This window comes from Leucopleurus acutus (genome assembly GCF_964270905.1).
Source record: "Leucopleurus acutus genome assembly, chromosome: 10".
Taxonomy (NCBI): domain Eukaryota; kingdom Metazoa; phylum Chordata; class Mammalia; order Artiodactyla; family Delphinidae; genus Leucopleurus; species Leucopleurus acutus.
The window spans coordinates 40,540,261-40,559,085 of record NC_139153.1 but is presented as its reverse complement, the minus strand read 5'-3'; the positions used below and the strand labels follow the sequence as shown (position 1 = coordinate 40,559,085).

Genomic DNA, 18,825 nt, shown 5'->3' with positions numbered 1-18,825 from the left:
TTAAATGCTAAAAATTGGGGATTCTAAATGAAAGTGAAAGTTCTTTATACTATTCTTGCAAATTTTTACTTTCAATTAATTTTAAGTTACCCAAAAACCTCAATTGGTCACATAGTTCAGAAAATGAAATATGCCAATTATCCAGTAGAGTAGTTCCCATTTATTAAAAAATGAGCAAGTACCTCCAATATCTAACAATGTATTTATAAATTATATGCATGTACTTACTATAATACCAATATACTACAAATATATATAACTTAAATCACATATTAAGAAATAGGTATTTTGAAAGCATTAGCTAAAAATAATTAAAATAAAAGGAATGATCTTGCTCTGCAAATGTGAATTCAACCAGTACCCAGTAATTCCCAAATCTCTTCCTCTAATTCAGTCTGTTCTCTTGAACTCCAGATCTCATTTCCAACTACCTATAGGATTTCTAAACCTGAGGTACCTACAGGAGAGCCAACCTCAACACAGACTAAACTGAGTACCTTTCTCCAGAAACCTGCTTTTATACTCTAGCTTCCACCTTAGTGAGAAAGCAATCTGCTCAGTGGAGTCATCCCAGTCAATTCTTTCTTATTTCAGCCCCACAACCCACCCTCCCCACACACACACACAAAAAAATCACAGAGTTCTACCCCCTTGCTGTGCTTCCTAATCACTTTCAAGATAAAAGCCACACTTCTAACACAGTAAACCTGTCATTTTATGACTGATTCTGGCCCATATTTCTGCCTACTGTCCCTCAGTTCTAGCCCTGTTGAACTATTTGCAACTACATTAAAAGCCTTTAGGCTTTTATATGTTGCTATCACTGCCTGAAAATCCAATCTTCCAGCATGTCCCTAAAGAACCCATACTCTACTTTCAGGACTCAGTTCAAATGTCCTTTCCCTTGGAAAACATTTCCTGAGATGAGGAAAGTCAAAGGCTCTATTCATATAGGTCACTAGAGGGTAAGTAAGCTCCCTGAAGACAAACAATACACTGCATTACTCCTTGAATTCTCAGAACTTGGCACATAATCAAATGCTAAATATTTGCTGAACTCAAATCAGTGAGGAAGGGACTTCCCTGGCAGTCCAGTGGTTAAGAATCCACCTTCCAATGCAGGGGACGTGGGTTCGACCCCTGGTTGGGGAACTAAGATCCCACATGCCACAGGGCAACCAAGCCCGTGTGCTGCAACTACTGAGCCCACATGCCACAACTAGAGAGAAGCCCCCGCACCGCAAGGAAGAGCCCGCGTGCTGCAACTAAGACGCAACTAAGTCAAAAATAAATAAATAAATAAATATTTTTTAAAATAAAATAAAATAAAAGCAGTATAAAAACAAACATTATTAAAAAAAAAAAAAAACAAAACTTCACGTTCCAATGCAGAAGGTGTGAGTTCAATCCCTGGTCAGGGAGCTAAGATCCCACATGCCTCATGGCCAAAAAAAACAAAATATAAAACAGAAGTAATATTGTAACAAATTCAACAAAGACTTTAAAAATGGTCCACATCAGGGCTTCCCTGGTGGCAAAGTGGTTAAGAATCTGCCTGCCAATGCAGGGGACACAGGTTCGAGCCCTGGTCTGGGAAGATCCCACATGCCGCGGAGCAACTAAGCCCACACACCACAAATACTGAGCCCGTGGCACAACTACTGAAGCCCACACGCCTAGAGCCCATGCTCTGCAACGAAGAGTAGCCCCTACTCACCCCAACTAGAGAAAAGCTCACACACAGCAACGAAGACCCAACACAGCCAAAAATAAAATAAATTTAACAAAAAAAGATCCACATCAAAAAAAAAAATCTTAAAAAAAAAAAATCATGGAGAAAAGCAGCACCCTTTAATAAATGTTGTTGGGTTAACCAGATGATCATATGGAAAAACTGCTTTTTTTTTTTTTGTGAGCACTGGATCCACTGCTCACAATGAATACCAAGATAAATTCTAAATGGATAACAGAGTTACATGTAAAAAATGACACCTACAAATAGTGTAGAAATTTGTTCTTCTACAAGTACTAGAAGAACACATGGCTGAAATCCTTTATCACCTACAAGTGGAGAAAGCTTCCCAACGTGATTAAAAAAAACACATCCATATATTTGACTTAATGAAAATAAATGTCTGGATAGCAAAAATACTGTAAGTGAAATGAACAGATTTACTGCAATATCAGTAAAACAATATTTTTTATTCTCAATTATATCTGAGAAATCAGTGAGTTATTAAAACTAAAAGTTTAGTGATGAAATAAGAACACACAAATCGGAAGCTTTTGAGATTTATAAAAAGGTCTACCAATAACAAATTCAGTAGAGGAAACAAACAGCAGACTGGAAACTACAAAAACCCGAATCAGAGAAATGGAAGACAAAAATTAGGGGAAAATATAGGACAGATAGTTCCCGGAAATCTAGTATTTGTACAATCAGAGTTCAAAAATATAAAGAAATACAGGATGGCAGAGAAGACTAACAGACTGAATGTTCCCTGAGCTAAAGAAACATAACTTGAGTCTTCAGATCATGATTTACGATAACTAGACTTATTTATGAATTTTAAAGATCAGTATTAAAAAGGGGGAAATCAGGGACTTCCCTGGTGGCGCAGTGGTTAAGAATCCGCCTGCCAGTGCAGGGGACATGGGTTCGAGCCCCAGTCCGGGAAGATTCCACATGCCGCGGAGCACCTAAGCCCGTGCGCCACAACTACTGAGCCTGCGCTCTAGAGCTGGCGAGCCATAACTACTGAGCCTGCATGCCACGACTACTGAGGTCCGCACACCTAGAGCCCATGCTCCGCAACAAGAAGCCACTGCAACGAGAAGCCTGCGCATCACGATGAAGAGTGGCCCCCACTCACTGCAACTAGAGAAAGCCCACGCATAGCAACGAAGACCCAACACAGCCATAAATAAATAAATAAATAAATTTCAAAAATTAAAAAAAAGGGGGATATCAACAAGTAACATCAGATTTTTCTGTACAAAATCAAATGTGGAAATAAGGCATAACCCAATATTTCTATACCAAGCCAAACTTTCAGTCAAAATACCAACTGCAAGGAGAACAGAATCATATTCTCACATAAGCTCAGAAGAATCCCACCTACAAAATATAATAAGATTCCAAGAAACAACATTCTAGCCACAAGAACTGAAACAGGAGAAAAAAATGGAAAAGACTTAGTACAGTAAAGACAATAAGGAAACTACAACATAGTAAAATGTTAACAGTTAAGTCTAGGTAATAATTGTTGTGATGTTTAATGCAAATTTTAAATGACTCCTGAAAGAGATGCTTCCTACAGTTCAAAAGCAAGTGTTCTATAGCTAAAATTCTGTAGCGATTCCTCCTTTTTCCTATTCTATAGGATAGCAGCAGCAAAATAAAGAGCTGTAGGCTGCACCCAAGAGTACAGAAACTGAAGATGTCCCAGTGTGATAAGCTGATGTACTTACAGGGAGTTTGGTGAAGGCCGGGTTGGTGACATGTTTCCCAAAGGCATCTTCCTGGAACTGGAGAAGCTGTACCACCAGCCCAGCCAGTGTTTTATTGGTAGGAGCATCCGCATGAACATACTGCAAGATAAAGACAGAGACTCAAAAACTGGGGCAACTGTGCAGAAGACAATGGAAGACAATGTTAGCTTACTTCCCAGTACCTAAGTACTGGCCTGGTGGCAGATTTTTAAGTGTCTGAGACACTTACATAAACAAATACTGGGAGCCGTGGGGAGGGATAGATAACATGTCCTTTCAGTTAACAGATCTTAAGAATGAGAAATACTATGCCCAAGACACCAAACCCAAGTGTCATTCTCATCTGCACCCGGACCTAAATTAGATGGTGAGATCCTGGACCTCAAACTTGAGCCTGATGCTACTGAATTGGCCTAAAAGTTTGTTCGGGTTTTTCCATAAGATGTAACAGAAAAACCCGAACGAACTTTCTGGCCAACCTAATATAATGGAATGAGACATACTGGCCACTATATTTCGCATGTGGCCAGAGAGCCAACTGTGTACAGTTTTTCAAACAAGTCCACAAATTCTTTGATACTCCTCTCAACAAGAGGTGGGGATCTATGGCCCTCCTATGTTGAATCAGGACCATCCTCAGTGACTCGCTTAAAACCATCAGAATGCAACAGAAGTGATGCTGTGTGACTTCTTAAGATAAATCAAAAAAGATCATGCAGCTTCCATATAGTTCTTTTGGGACACCCACCTCTGGAGCCCTGAACAATGAAGTCCAACCACCCTGACATCACCATACTGAGGAAGCCCAGGCTACACTGAGAGGCCACATGGAGAGTCCCCAGCTGCTGTTCAGAAGACTGACAGCACAACCACCAGACACATGAGTAAAGATGATTCCAGGTGATTGTGGCCCCCAGCTGTCAGGTCACCGCCAATCATCAAACATCCCCAGTCAAGGCCCCAGACACCACTGAGCAGAGATAATTGGCCCTACTGTGCCCATCCAAATTCCAGACACACAGGAACTCTAAGCATAATAACATGACTGTTTTTATGCATTAAAAAAAATACATGTGTGGGCACTTAAAAATGGTTAGGATGGTAAATTTTATAAGATTTTTACCACAATAAAAATTTTTTTAAAACAAATGTACACGAAAAGTTATCCATGCTAATGTGAATAATGTCAAGAAGGCCAAATTCGTGGTAGACAGCAAGCGAGCATTACAGCAAGGAAAGATAAAGGGTACATGACAGGGAAAGCATAAATTACTGAGTTCAATTAAATGTAAAAACTTAACTTAGTATTAAGCATTCACTATCACTTTGAAAAGCCATCATTAATTTTTTTTTTTTAACCTCCAATTTTGATCAGGAAAAAACATCTATACTTCCTTCCATAAAAAAACTAAAGTTTTCTTCCTGGAAAGAACCTCTTTCCCAGTACCACTCAACATTTCAAGATAATGTTTCTCTTGCAATAAATAATGTCTCAGTGATACATATACAGCAAAATATCAGCTACACAGTCCACCATTAATTACTATGCCTTAAGTTGACTGGCTCTCAAGATGTGCTACTGTCAATCAAAGACAGAGCATAATATAAAAGGGCAATTCTTAAAGCTTAGTATCCTCGCAAATTTTTATTTGTTCAGGTATGTTAGCTTTCCACTCTAAATAGAGCAGCCAGTATGCAGTTAACTTTGCTGAAGAATGGTATTTTGTTGGAATGCTTTATTTTTATTTTTTTTAATTTTATTTATTTTTGGCTGCACTGGGTCTTCGTTGCTGTGTCCAGGCTTTCTCTAGTTGGGGTGAGTGGGGTTTCTCATTGTCGAGGTTTCTCTTGTTGCGGAGCATAGGCTCTAGGCACACGGGCTTCAGTAGTTGCTGCATGCGGGCTCAGCAGTTGTGGCTGGAGGGCTCTAGAGCACAGGCTCAGTAGTTGTGGCACACAGACTTAGTTGCTCTGCGGCATGTGGGATCTTCCCGGACCAGGGCACAAACCCGTGTCCCCTGCACTGGCAGGCGGATTCTTAACCACTGCACCACCAGGGAAGTCCGGAATGCTTTATTTTACATGAAATCCCCGAGACCAAAGGTTGGTAAAATCCAGTCTACTGCCTGTTTCTGTGTGGCCCACAAGCTAAGAATGGTTTTTACATTTTTTAAATGGCTGGGAAAAAATTAAAAGAAAAATAATATTTCATGACACATGAATATAACATAAAATTCAAATGTCAGTGTCCATAAATAAAGTTTTATCAACACAGCACACTCATTCATTTGCACATTGTCTATGGCTGCTTTCCTGCAAGAGCAGAGTTGAGCAGTTGCAGCTGAGACTGCATGGCCCGCAAAGCCTCAATATTTACTCTTGACCTTTATAGAAAAAGTCTGTCTATCCCTGTTGTACACTACTCCTTTTAACCTTACAGATAGCTTCCTTTTATTTAATTTAAAGGTGTCCTGTAAAAACACATTTCCTTAAGGCCACAAAGTGAAACAAATATGTCAGACATGAGCCAAAAACTGGAAACAAGTTTCATACAATTAAGCACATAAGATGTCAATTCTGTTAGTCTAAGATAATGGTTCTCTTAATTCAATAAGTCAGGCCCAAGAATCTGCATTTCTAACAAGTTCCCACGTAACACTATGTGACTGGGAACTACACTTTAAGAACCACTGGACTTTAAAAAAAAAATCCACTTCAAATATATTATCATATATCTCAGTTAAAGAACACATTTTATTATAATTTAGAAGTTAAAAACCAGGTAAGCAATTTTTTCTTTTTTTTTTTTTTTTGCGGTATGCAGGCCTCTCATTGTTGTAGCCTCTCCCATTGCGGAGCACAGGCTCCAGACGTGCAGGCTCAGCGGCCATGGCTCCCAGGCCCAGCCGCTCCGCGGCATGTGGGATCTTCCCGGACCGGGGCACAAACCCACATCCCCTGCACTGGCAGGCGGACTGTCAACTACTGCGCCACCAGGGAAGTCCCCAGGTAAGCAATTTTTAAATGTTAAAAACTTCTCACAATTCCCCTTTCCTACAATGCCAATTCCCATAAAAACCAAGTTTACTTCTCTGAGGACTATGAACTTTCAAGTGAAAATTTAACATCAGATTTTTTTTCCAATTTACTCAACATAGTAAATCTTTAATAAGTAATACTCAATTTTGAAAGTAATCAGTAATACTCAACATAGTATAATCTTTAATAAAGAATAAACTCTTCAAGTCTAACCCACAGAACTGGCACAGTATGTTGTACATACCCACAAGATAACTTTATAATCTTTAATATAAGTACAAGCTTCTCAAAGGAATCACATAAAGTACTGCAAGTTTTTCCACACATGGTAAAGCAACGTGAAAAATTAATAACCGTAACTTTTTATTTTTCATATACCTGCAGACAACTGAACAGCGCCAAATCCTAAACCTGAAAGACACCATTTGGAGGAAGGTTGTTCAGCAAAAAACAAACCAACCTTCCAAGCAAAAAGTAATTTTTAATGACTTATATACATAGCTTTGTATATATTCTAAACTTCACTACTATCTACACGCTTCATTTATTGTCATTAAGAATGAGAAAGATTTCATGTGGACAGCCCTACGGTTTCAGAATAAAGATGGCCAGGTTCAAAGCCCAATCAAAATGATTATCTTAGGTATTTTAAGATCCAATTTTTAAACTACAGAACATTTTTAACTCCATTTACTTTCTCCAAATCACCCACAAAAATGATCAAACATTAAAATGTATGCAAGAGATGACATTTTTAACTAATAAATTGAATCTGACATTAATTAATGTCAGATTCATACCGTCTCAAAAGGCAGTCAATGTACAACTATAAGATTTTAAATCGACTTTTAAAAATTTCTAAGAGTAACATTCTGTTTAACCAGTAAGAATGAAGCAGGGGGACCAAATGATACATGGCAAAAGTATCACTACCACTTCAAATTTATATAATCCTACCTTCAAGGACTATCTCATTTGATTCGAACAACTGTCTGTGGGAGTCACAGTCTTACTCCCAACTTACAAATGAAAAATTAAAACATGGAAATCAAGTCATCTGCTCAATGACACCAATTAGCAGCCAAGAGTACTGAACTAACGTCTTCCAAACGAACGTAATGCTCATTCCACTATCCCATACAGACATAAATTCATTTCAACTGCTTCCAAAAATCTCACCTAAACATAAAAAGTTCTTAACAGCTTTCAAAATAATGACTCCTGATTAAAGGGAAAAAAATTTAATAATTATATAGACTACTTCAGTCATAAAAATTTTATCTTTTGATCAAAAAAAAGTTCAACAGAATTTTTACTTAAGACAACAAAAATTTTTTTAGTCTCAAAGTATTTTAAGAAAGTTAGGAGGATATGTTTGGAAAGTTGTTATCAATAAATCTGCTTTATATTCCCTGTGACATTAATATAGTAGCAAAAGTTTAACTTATCCGTAAACAATTCTATTGTAGCAGATGTCCCATCTGGAAAAAAGAAAAGTCTTAAACTGTTAAATACTTTATATAAAGGGCACTGAAATGCCTTCCTTGGGCAATCTACTCTATTTTAGTAATCTTCGTTAAATCCAAAGCATCTTTATTTAAATCATCCTAAAATCTTAAATCTTATTTCAGGGGTAAGCCAAACTTCGGGAAGAAACTTACCTGGGAACTCAATGGCTTATAGATATACTTCACCTTCACAAGGTTTTATCATCTGAAAATCACTCTGAACTATGGATAGCAATATATCTTTCAAAGTTATGAAAGTTATGCACCCAGTAATACAAAGCAGGCAGCTTAGGTAGATAAACAAGCTTCCACACTGCTAGTGGACTGAAAACGCAACCTCAGGCAAACAGTTAATCTCTCTGTGCTTCAGCTTCCACGTACCTAAAGTGGTCACCTCCTCTGGACTCCTTTGGCTAGTTGAAGCTCATCCCAGTCAAAAAGTATTCACTCTCCTTTCTGTACTGCTAAGCCAAATGGATCAACAAAGCCTAAAAAAACAGGTTTCTATACTAGTTAATCTATTCATTCATGGAACAAATATTTACTGAGCACCTCCTATAGGCATTCAGAAGACAAAAACAATACAAGGAAGTTCATTTTTAATTGGAAATCACCTGGGTTTTATAAGTAGGTGCCTATGTCTATCTTTTCCACAACATTGTGAGTTCCTTAAAGAGAGGGATTATGTGCAGCCAAAAAAAAAAAAAGGCAGAGGGGGGGTTGGAGCCAGGCAGACCTTTGAATTCCAAATTTGCCACTCCTAACTGTAATTCTTAGAGAAGTTACTTAAATCTCCACCCTCAGGTGTCTCTCATGTGGAAAATGAAGTAAATAATATCTATCATTCAGGACTGCTGTGAGGATTTAAGTGACTTATGTTTTAAATGCCTGGGTAAGGTGGATGTTCAGTTGTTCACTGAGTGCATACATAAACCCATCAATAAAAATGCTACTATCAATGTCATGTTTATTTCATTTATTTGCTGAGATTTATGAATTTGAAAACACACTATTAAATGCAACAGAAAAGTTTAGTTAAATCTTATCAATGTGTATACCAGGTAGAGATATATCCTGTACAGAGGAAGCAAAGAACCTTCTGGTAAATATTTTCACCACACCAACACCACTCTCAGAGGCTGATAGGATTCTGACTGTCAGGCCCAAGGGATATACAATTCTTAATCTGAGTAGGCCCAAGAAACACACTCTAGCTTTATGAAACTCTGAGAGGTCAAACCTAACTTTAACTTTGTCTTTAAGGCCTCAGGCACACTGAGCCAACATTAGCCTACTGTCTTCAACACTTTGGGACAAATCCTGCAATCAGCCTCAAGCCAGTTCCTCACCCACCCAAACAAACCTCTTAAAGATTATCCAAGCCTAAAGCTGCCCTCTTAAAATTGGGCACAAATAGATGCACAGAGTTTGGAGAGGTAGAAATTACTATTACTGTATTTCCCTTTTTCTTTTCCCTTCCTTGCTATCCAAAGGAATATTCCTCCTATTTCTCTTTGTTAAAGCTACACTGATAAAGTCATACAATATTATATGTCAATTATATCTCAATAAAACTGGGGTATAAAATCCAGACTGGGGGGAAAAATACATTAAGGTATATTAATTTAAGAGCCAAAGTACTGGCTGAAGGGCACATGATAAACAATACTTTAATAATATAAATATATTCAACTCCCTTAGCTACTACCAGAAGCTCTACTGCCAACACCAAAAAAGTGACCAATTTACCATTGTACAAGGGAAAACAATATTCTTCTTTACCTACATGTAAATGAGAAAAAGCTACAATCCCAAATGTGACTGCAAAATTTCAGGGGGGGGAAAAGTCAAAGAATCAAAAAATATATTGTAAATAAAAATATATATCGCTTCTCACTTCCTAAAACCTCAGATAAGGAATGGTCATTTCTGAGAGTACCACAATGGAACGCAAAAGCACCCAAGATCCCTATCCATGCCTAACAACTTCCAAAAGCTGATAGGCTCCACTGCGCTGTACACCCCAAATGAGTAGGTTCCTAGACTATCTTTTCATTCATTCCAACAAATATTTACTAAGCAACTACTAAGAGCAAGGCAATGAGGATCAAACACGTTCCGGGACACGTTGTAGTGAACAGGCCTAACAAGGTCCTTGCCCCAGGGTTATGGTCCACAACGGGGGAAGTAGAGAACTGAAAAGGGTGTTCCGGAAATTTGGGGGCAGAGTATTTTTGGCAGTCTGCGTCCTTACACCTTCTAAGGGAGTCATTCCTAAATAGTTACATAAAGGGGACGCTAAAAAAACATTTGTTATAAACAAGAGGCTAACTTACAACTTTTAATACCACTGACTCAGCGGAACTTACATTCCAAAGGTAGAGCAAACAGGTAAATAAAAATAATCTCAAAAAGTGGTATGGGGCTTCCCTGGTGGCGCAGTGGTTGAGAGTCCGCCTGCCGATGCAGGGGACACGGGTTCGTGACCCGGTCCGGGAAGATCCCACGTGCCGCGGAGCGGCTAGGCCCGTGAGCCATGGCCGCTGAGCCTGCGCGTCCGGAGCCTGTGCTCCGCAACGGGAGAGGCCACAGCAGTGAGAGGCCCGCGTACCGCAAAAAAAAAAAAAAAAAAGTGGTATGAAAACAAAGGTGATATGAAGCGGGGTGATCTAACATGAATGGGGTTCTCAGGGAAGGCCTCACATTAGCCACAAGTGAACATTAACTCTTGCACTCCCACTATACATAACCACAAGTAGTGAAGTAAAAGCCGTCATTTTTTTTTTTTTGCGGTACGCGGGCCTCTCACTGCTGTGGCCTCTCCCGTTGCGGAGCACAGGCTCCGGACGCGCAGGCTCAGCGGCCATGGCTCACGGGCCTAGGCGCTCCGCGGCACGTGGGATCTTCCCGGACCGGGTCACGAACCCGTGTCCCCTGCATCGGCAGGCGGACTCTCAACCACTGCGCCACCAGGGAAGCCCAAAGCCGTCATTTTTTAATATTAGTTCTCATGAATACTGTAATTCATTATATTTAACCTGCTGTAACCAACGTCCGAGTACAATCGTCCATAGTCCGTCTTTAGCATATCAACAGCAGATAGTAAAACCTTCGTCACCTCACTTGACTTTGAAGACTAGTCTCTAAACAAAACTTGCCGCTTTTACTCCTCTGGCTCCGACAGTTTTAACAATCATAGCTCACACACCTCAAGCAGCCAACAAAAGAGGAAGATTCACACCCTCCGGGTCGCTGAGCTCGACCTGCTCCTGCAGGAGCAAGCGGGGGCTTTTGCCCGGGGTGCGTGGGCTCCCAAGAGCGGAGATCGGAGGACCAGTGGAGTACCGTGCGCGCGGACGCCGAGAGCGCACCGCGGGGGCGTGGCGGGCCCTACGCCTGCCTTTGTTGTCCCTCGTGGCGCGCGGGGGGAGGGGCGGCCAGAAGCCCGCGAGGCCAGTCGCCGCCCCCGGCCCCCGTCTCGTGGCCTTCCGGCCCCTACGAGCGCGCGAACCCACCTTCTTGTAGTGCTTGCCCAGCCAGACCCGCACCGAATCCAGCTGGGACACCGTCTCCGGGCTCTCCCAAAACTTGCTGGTCGGGCCCCCGTCCTTCCGTCGATAAACTGCCAGGCCCGCGGCCGCCGCCGCGCCTCCCAGACCCGCAGCGCCCGCCGTCGCCCCCAGCCCGCCGCTGCCCGCCGCCGCGGCCATCGTCGCCGTACGTCGTCCCCACAGCCCTGCCCGCCCGCCCCGCCCTGGCCCTCGCGGCGTTCCTCGTTCGCACGCGCGCGCGCAGCCGCCACCTCCGCCTCCCGGCACCGCCCAGTCAGCCCCCTTCCGGCGCGGAGAGCCGGCCCCGCCCCTTCTCGGGACCGGCGCCTAAGTGACGAGAGCACGCCCATACGCATGCGCAACACTCTCTCTGGGCGGGCCTAGGACGAGCTCATCCCCCCGCCTCTTCCGCCAGGCTGTAGGACAGTTCACAGTCTCCGCCCCCCAGCTGCGGCTTGTTAGTGTGTGGCTGTTTCCCGGATACCTGCGTCGAATCGTTATGCAATCTTCTACTGCACGGAGGTTCTGTGTTATCGTCGGCCACCGCCGGGGAGAAAAGGGCTGGCGTGAGATGTTCCGAGAGGAGAACCCGTTTAGGGTGTCGCCTGCTGGCGGAGGAACCCACACGCCGGGTGGGAATCTGCGCCTGCCCCGCTTGCCCTCAGACCTAGTGACCCTGTCGTACTTTGTAAACAACCATTTGGGACCACCACCCCTTGCAACAGCTGATCCCCTCTGTCACTCAGGCGCTTTCAAATCATAACTTAAATGTACTTCAGAAAAGTGATCCCTGACCATGCAATCTTGAACAATCATACTCACTCGACATTGTTGGCGTAACACTCACCATGACCTGGTATTTTTCTTATTTTCTTATTGAATACTTTCCACATAAATTGCATGAGAGCCTAGTCTTGACTTGTTCGCAGGTGTACCCTCAGTGCTGAGAACAGTACCTGTTGTCTAACAGATGTTCAATAAATATTTGATGAATGAGTGAATGACCTACAGGGAGGCAGAAGGCAAATAATTTTAAATTATTAACGAAATATGATTGGCCATTATGGGGTTTTGAACTTAATGCTATCTAACCCCTGAACAGCAAGTGATTAATTGCTTGTGAGTTTTTAAGAATGAAGACACTGTGATCAGGGAGGATAGGAGATTTCAAACGCGTGAAAAAACTGGAACAAAGTCTTTAAAGTGTGAAAGCATACTTCGTGAAATTCCTTAAGCCCATGGAGTTGAAGCAGAGATGTTATTTGGGGTGGCAGTGAATTTGGAATATCCTGTAAGCATTAGAAAACCAGCTTGAACAGAGAGAATGGCATGACCAGAATTATCGATTAGGAAGTAGCTACTGCAGCAGTGTGGATGATGGAGTAGAGGAAGAAAGGCTGGAGAAAAATGCATGGACAACGAAAGAAAAAATAAATTGGACTTCATCAAAATTAAAATCTTTTGTGCTTCAAAGTATACCGACAAGAAAATGAAAAAACCCACTGAATGAGAGAAAATATTTGCAAATTATATACCTGATAAGAGACATATCCAGAATATAGAAAGAACTCCTACAACTCAATAATGAAAAGAGCAAGAACCCATTTGACAAATTAATAACCAAATGGAATAAACTTGATACAGCAAAATTATGGATGAATCTCACAGATATTATACTGAGTGAAATAAATCTTACCCAAAGGGATATACATAGTACGATTCAATATATATGAAGTTATAGAACAGGCTAAACTCCGAAGTATGGTTCCCTCTGGGGAGTGGAGGGGAAGGAGGGACATGAGGGTGTTTCCTGGGGTGATAATAAGTTGTACTTTGAAATAGATTTGCATTACACAGATGTATACCAATTATGGAATAGTAAAGAAAATTTATGCATTTTACTATAAATTTCCCCTCAAAAGAAAAGAACAGTAAACAAATACTGAACTCTTATTCAAAATATGCATGCTAAAGTGGTTAGCGGTGAACTGTACCTTTCACACAGTTCTCCAAACTGCAAGCTAAATTCACATAGCAATCTATCAAAAAGTATTTTTATTGCTCAACAGGTGAAGAGTTGATTAGGTTTCTTCAATTTTGAGGCAAAGAAAAGAATTGGAAACTGTATGATTGATGCCAGTTGTTACAGTCATTAGCTTCCTTGGTTTCTGGGAAGGATACCAAAAGGCTTCTCTAAAATGTATCAAAGACTAGGGTTTAGCAAATATTTTCTATAAAGTGTCAGATAGCAAATGTTTTAGGCTTTCAGGCCATATGTTCTATGTCACAACTACTCAGCCCTACCATTGTAGCGCAAAAGCAGCTCTAGACAATACATAAATGAGTTAGCATGGCTGTGTTCCCAGTAAAATTTTATTTACAAAAACAGGTAGCAGGGGCTTCCCGGTAGCACAGTGCTTAAGAATCCGCCTGCCAATGCAGGGGACACGGGTTCGAGCCCTGGTCGGGGAAGATCCCACATGCCGCGGAGCAACTAAGCCTGTGTGCCACAACTACTGAGCCTGCAGTCTAGAGCCCACGAGCCACAACTGAGCCCATGCGCCACAACTACTGAAGCGCACACACCTAGAGCCTGTGCTCCGCAACAAGAGAAGTCAGTGCAATGAGAATCCTGCGCACTGCAACGAAGAGTAGCCCCCGCTAAGCAATGAAGATCCAACACAGCTAAAAAAAAAAAAAAAAACAGGAGGCAGACAGTTTCTGTTTGGGATGATGAAAATGTTTAAGAGATGGATAGTAGTAATGATTGCACAAGATTGTGACTGTACTTAATGTCACTGAATTGTGCACTTAAAAGTGGTTAAAATGGTAAATATTATTATATATTTTTTACCACACAAAAAAAAGCATATGTGGCAGGCCAGATGGGGCCTGTGCCATAGTTTGTTGACTCCTGACAAAGACTATTATACCTATTACCTTTAACTTAGAAGCATCTTGTTTAAATCAATTTACTCAGATCTGCTTGAGAAAATCACAATATTGCTTATTTCATTGAACTTTTACAATATTTTTGGTAAAATACTTTTATCACAAGGATTAGGTTTATTTTCAGCTAGACCTTAGAGCCAAACATTTAGCTTATTCAATTTATGGAAAATGTCTGTCATATAACCTAATTGACAAAGCCAGTCATTATTGTCAAATCAGCAAAAAAATTGTTTTTGTCAGAAAAAGTCTTACTTCATTTTTCAATTCATATAAAAGTGTTAATGTTTAAGTCAAGGAATAATATCAAAGCTGCTGAGGAATAGATTCCATAACATTTTATTAGATGATTATTAAAAGCAGTCTGGTCAAGATTGAAATGATTTAGATCTAAAACAATGTATCCGTTTTTATAAATTATAAAAAACAAGGTAATACACTTATTAAATCAGTTATCAAAAACCTCCCAACAGAGATTGGGATTGATATATATACACTAATATGTATAAAATAGATAACTAATAAGAACCCACTGTATAAAAAAATAAATAAAATAAAATTCAAAACAAACCAAAAACAAACTTCCCAACAAAGAAAAGCCTAGACTTGATGTCTTCAATGGTGAATTCTACCAAATATTTAAAGAAGAACTAACCTCAACCCTTCTCAAACTTTTCCCAAAAAACTGAAGGGAGGGAACACCTCTAGACTCTTTCCATGAATCCAGCATTACCCTGATCCGGAAACCAGACAAAGTCACTACAAGAAATATCACTTATGAATACTGATAATAAATCCTCAACAAAATACTAGCAAACCAAATTCAGCAGTATATTACAAGGATTTTACACCAAAAGAGATTTATTCCTGGAATGCAAGGTGATTCAGCATACAGAAATCAGTGTAGTACACTACATTAAGAAAATAAAGGGAAAAAACACATGATATCTCAATTGATGCAGAAGAATAATTTGACATAATTGAACACATTTCCATGATCTAAAAAAAACCTCAAAACTAGGAATAGAAGGAAACTATCTCACTATAATAACAGAAAAACCCACAATGAACATCATACTCAATGGTGAATGACAAAGTTTTCCTCTAAGATCAAGAGCAAGGCAGAGATGCGTGCTTTCACCACATCTGTTCAACATAGTACTGGAAGTTCTAGCCAGAACAATTAGGCAAGGACAAAAAATAAAAAGCATCCAAATTGAAGGAAGAAGCAAGATATCTGTTTGCAGATGATATGATCTTATACATAGAAAGCCCTAAAAATTCTACAACAAAACTTGTATGACTAATACATGATTTCAGCAAAGTAGCAGGATGTAAAGCCAACACACAAAAATCAGTTGCATTTCTACATATTAATAATGAGCAATCTGAAAAGGAAATTACAACAATTTCATTTACAATAGCATCAAAAACAATAAAACACTTAGGAAGTAACCAAGGAGGTAAAATAATTGTACAATGAAAACTATAGAACATCAATGAAAGAAGTTAAACAAGACATAAATGAATGGAAACATATCCCTGTTCATGGATGGAAAACCTAATAACTTTAAAATGTCTACAATATGAAAAGAAATCTACAGATTCAATGCAAACTCTATCAAAATCCCAGGGATGTCTTTTGCAGAAATAGAAAAACCCATCCTAAACTTCATGTAGAATCTAAAATAAACAAACAAAACAAAACAAAAGTTTAAAAAAAAGAATAATTTTGGTGAACTCAACTTCCTGACTTCAAAACTCATCAAAACAGTGTGGTACTGGCATAAAGACAGACATAAAGATCAATGGAAAGGATAGAGAGCCCAGGAACAAACTTTTGTGTGTATGGTCAAACGATTTTTTTGACAAGGATGCCAAGACCGTGCAATGGGGAAAGGACAATCTTTTCAACAACTGGTGCTGGTTAAACTAGATAACTACATGCAAAAGAATGAAGTTGGACCCTTACCTCACACTGTATACAAAAATTAATTCACAATGGATCAAAAACCTCAATATAAGAGATGAAACTATAAAATTCTTAGGAGAAAACATAGGGCAAAAGCTTCATGACATTGGATTTGACAATTATTTCTTGGATATGACACCAAAGACAATGATTTATTGGATGTGATATCAGAGGTGCAGGCAACAAAAGAAAAAGTAAACAAATTGGACTTAATGAAAATTTTAAAAATTTTGCATCAAAAGAATATCAACAGGGACTTCCCTGGTGGTCCAGAGGTTAAGACTCTGGGCTCCCAGTGCAGGAGGCCTGGGTTCAATCCCTGGTCGGGGAACTAGATCTCGCATGCTGCATCTAAGAGCCCACATGCTACAACTAATAGATCCCTCATGCCCCAACCAAAGATCCCACGTGCCACAACTAAAGACACAGTGCACCCAAATAAATAAATAAGTAAATAAATAAATATTTTTTAAGAAAAGAATATCAACAGAGTAAAAAGGCAACCCAGAGAGAGGGAGAAATATTTGCAAATCATATAATGAAGGATTTATATCCAGAATACATCGTGAACTCCTAAAACTCAGCAAGAACAAAAAAATTCAAAAATTGGCAAAGGATTTGATTAGACAGTTCTCCAAGGAAGATATGCAAATGGACAATAAGCACATGAAAAGGCGCTCAACATCTTTAGTGATCAGAGAAATGCAAATCAAAAGTATAATGATGTACCACCTTACATTCATTAAGATGGCCACTATTAAAAAACCCCAGAAAATCATAAGTATGGACAAGGATGTGGAGAAATTGGAATGCTTGTGCACTGTTGGTGAGAATGTAAAATATTACACTCACTGTGGATGATTCCTCAGAAAATTAAGAATAGAATTACCATGTGATCCAGCAATTTTACTTCTCGATATATACCCAAAAAATTAAAAGCACGGTCTTAAAAAAATAAAAATAAAATAAAATAAAAGCAGGGTCTTGAAGAAATATTTGTACAACCACGTTCATAATAGCATTATTCACAGTAGCCAAAAGCCAAATATCCATCCACAGATGGATGAATAAGCAAAATATGATACATACAATGGAATATTATTCAGCTTTAAAAAGGAAGGTGATTCTGACATATGCTACAACATGGATAAACTTTGAAGATATTATACTAAATAAAATGACAGTAACAAAAAGACAAATAGTGTACGATTCCACTTATGTGAGGCACTTAGAGTAGTCAAATCTTTCTTTTTTTGTACGCGGGCCTCTCACTGTTGTGGCCTCTCCCATTGCGGAACACAGGCTCCGGACGCGCAGGCTCAGCGGCCACGGCTCACGGGCCCAGCCGCTCCGCGGCAGGTGGGATCTTCCCGGACCCGGGCACGAACCTGCGTCGCCTGCATCGGCAGGCAGACTGTCAACCACTGCGCCACCAGGGAAGCCCGAGTAGTCAAATCTTAAACACAGACAGTAGAATGGTGATTGCCAGTGACTAGGGAGAGGAGAAAATGAGGAGTTATTGCTTAGTGAGTATAGAGTTTCAATTTTACAAGATGAAAAGAGGTATGAAGATGGACGGGGTAATGGTTGTACAACATGATGAATGTATTTAATATCACTGAACTGTACACTTAAAAGTGATTAAGATGGGACTTCCCTGGCGGTGCAGTGATTAAGAATCTGCCTGGGGCTTCCCTGGTGGCGCAGTGGTTGAGAGTTCGCCGATGCAGGGGACATGGGTTCGTGCCCTGGTCCGGGAAGATCCCACATGCCTCAGAGCGGCTGGGCCCGTGAGCCATGGCTGCTGAGCCTGCGCGTCCGGAGCCTGTGCTCCGCAACGGGAGAGGCCGCAACAGTGAGAGGCCCACGTACCGCAAAACAAACAGACAAAAAAAAGAATCTGCCTGCCAGTGCACGGGACACGGGTTCGGGCCCTCGTCTGGGAAGATCCCACATGCCACGGAGCAACTAAGCCCGTGTGCCACAACTACTGAGCCTGCAGTCTAGAGCCCACGAGCCACAACTACTGGGCCCACGCACCACAACAACTGAAGTCTGCGCTCCTGAAGCCTATGCTCCACAACAAGAGAAGCCACTGCAGTGAGAAGCCTATGCACTGCAACGAAGAGTAGCCCCCACTTGCTGCAACTAGAGAAAGCCCATGCACAGCAACGAAGACCCAACACAGCCAAAAATAAATAAATTAAATATTTTAAAAATTAAAAAAAAATGATTAAGGTAGTGAAGTGAAATAAGTCAGAGAAAGACAAATACCGCAGGATCGCCCTGACATGCAGAGTCTAAAAACAAAAAC

General features: G+C 40.4%; 1 protein-coding gene across 3 annotated transcripts in view; it reads right to left on the bottom strand.

Annotated features, from left to right (window-relative positions):
• Positions 1-11,749, bottom strand: part of SMARCC1 (SWI/SNF related BAF chromatin remodeling complex subunit C1) — a gene marked incomplete at its 5' end in the record, with an annotated part of 178,823 nt that extends 167,074 nt beyond the window's left edge. For 2 of the 3 annotated variants that reach the window (XM_082847256.1, XM_082847255.1), the window contains 2 exons: positions 3,472-3,591; positions 11,555-11,749. In XM_082847256.1, coding sequence (XP_082703382.1) covers positions 3,472-3,591; positions 11,555-11,749 — 315 coding nt within the window. Of the gene's footprint in view, positions 1-3,471; positions 3,592-11,247; positions 11,384-11,554 lie in introns of those variants that run through there. The other variant, XM_082847257.1, reaches the window with a different exon arrangement.
• Positions 11,750-18,825: the final 7,076 nt, after the last annotated feature.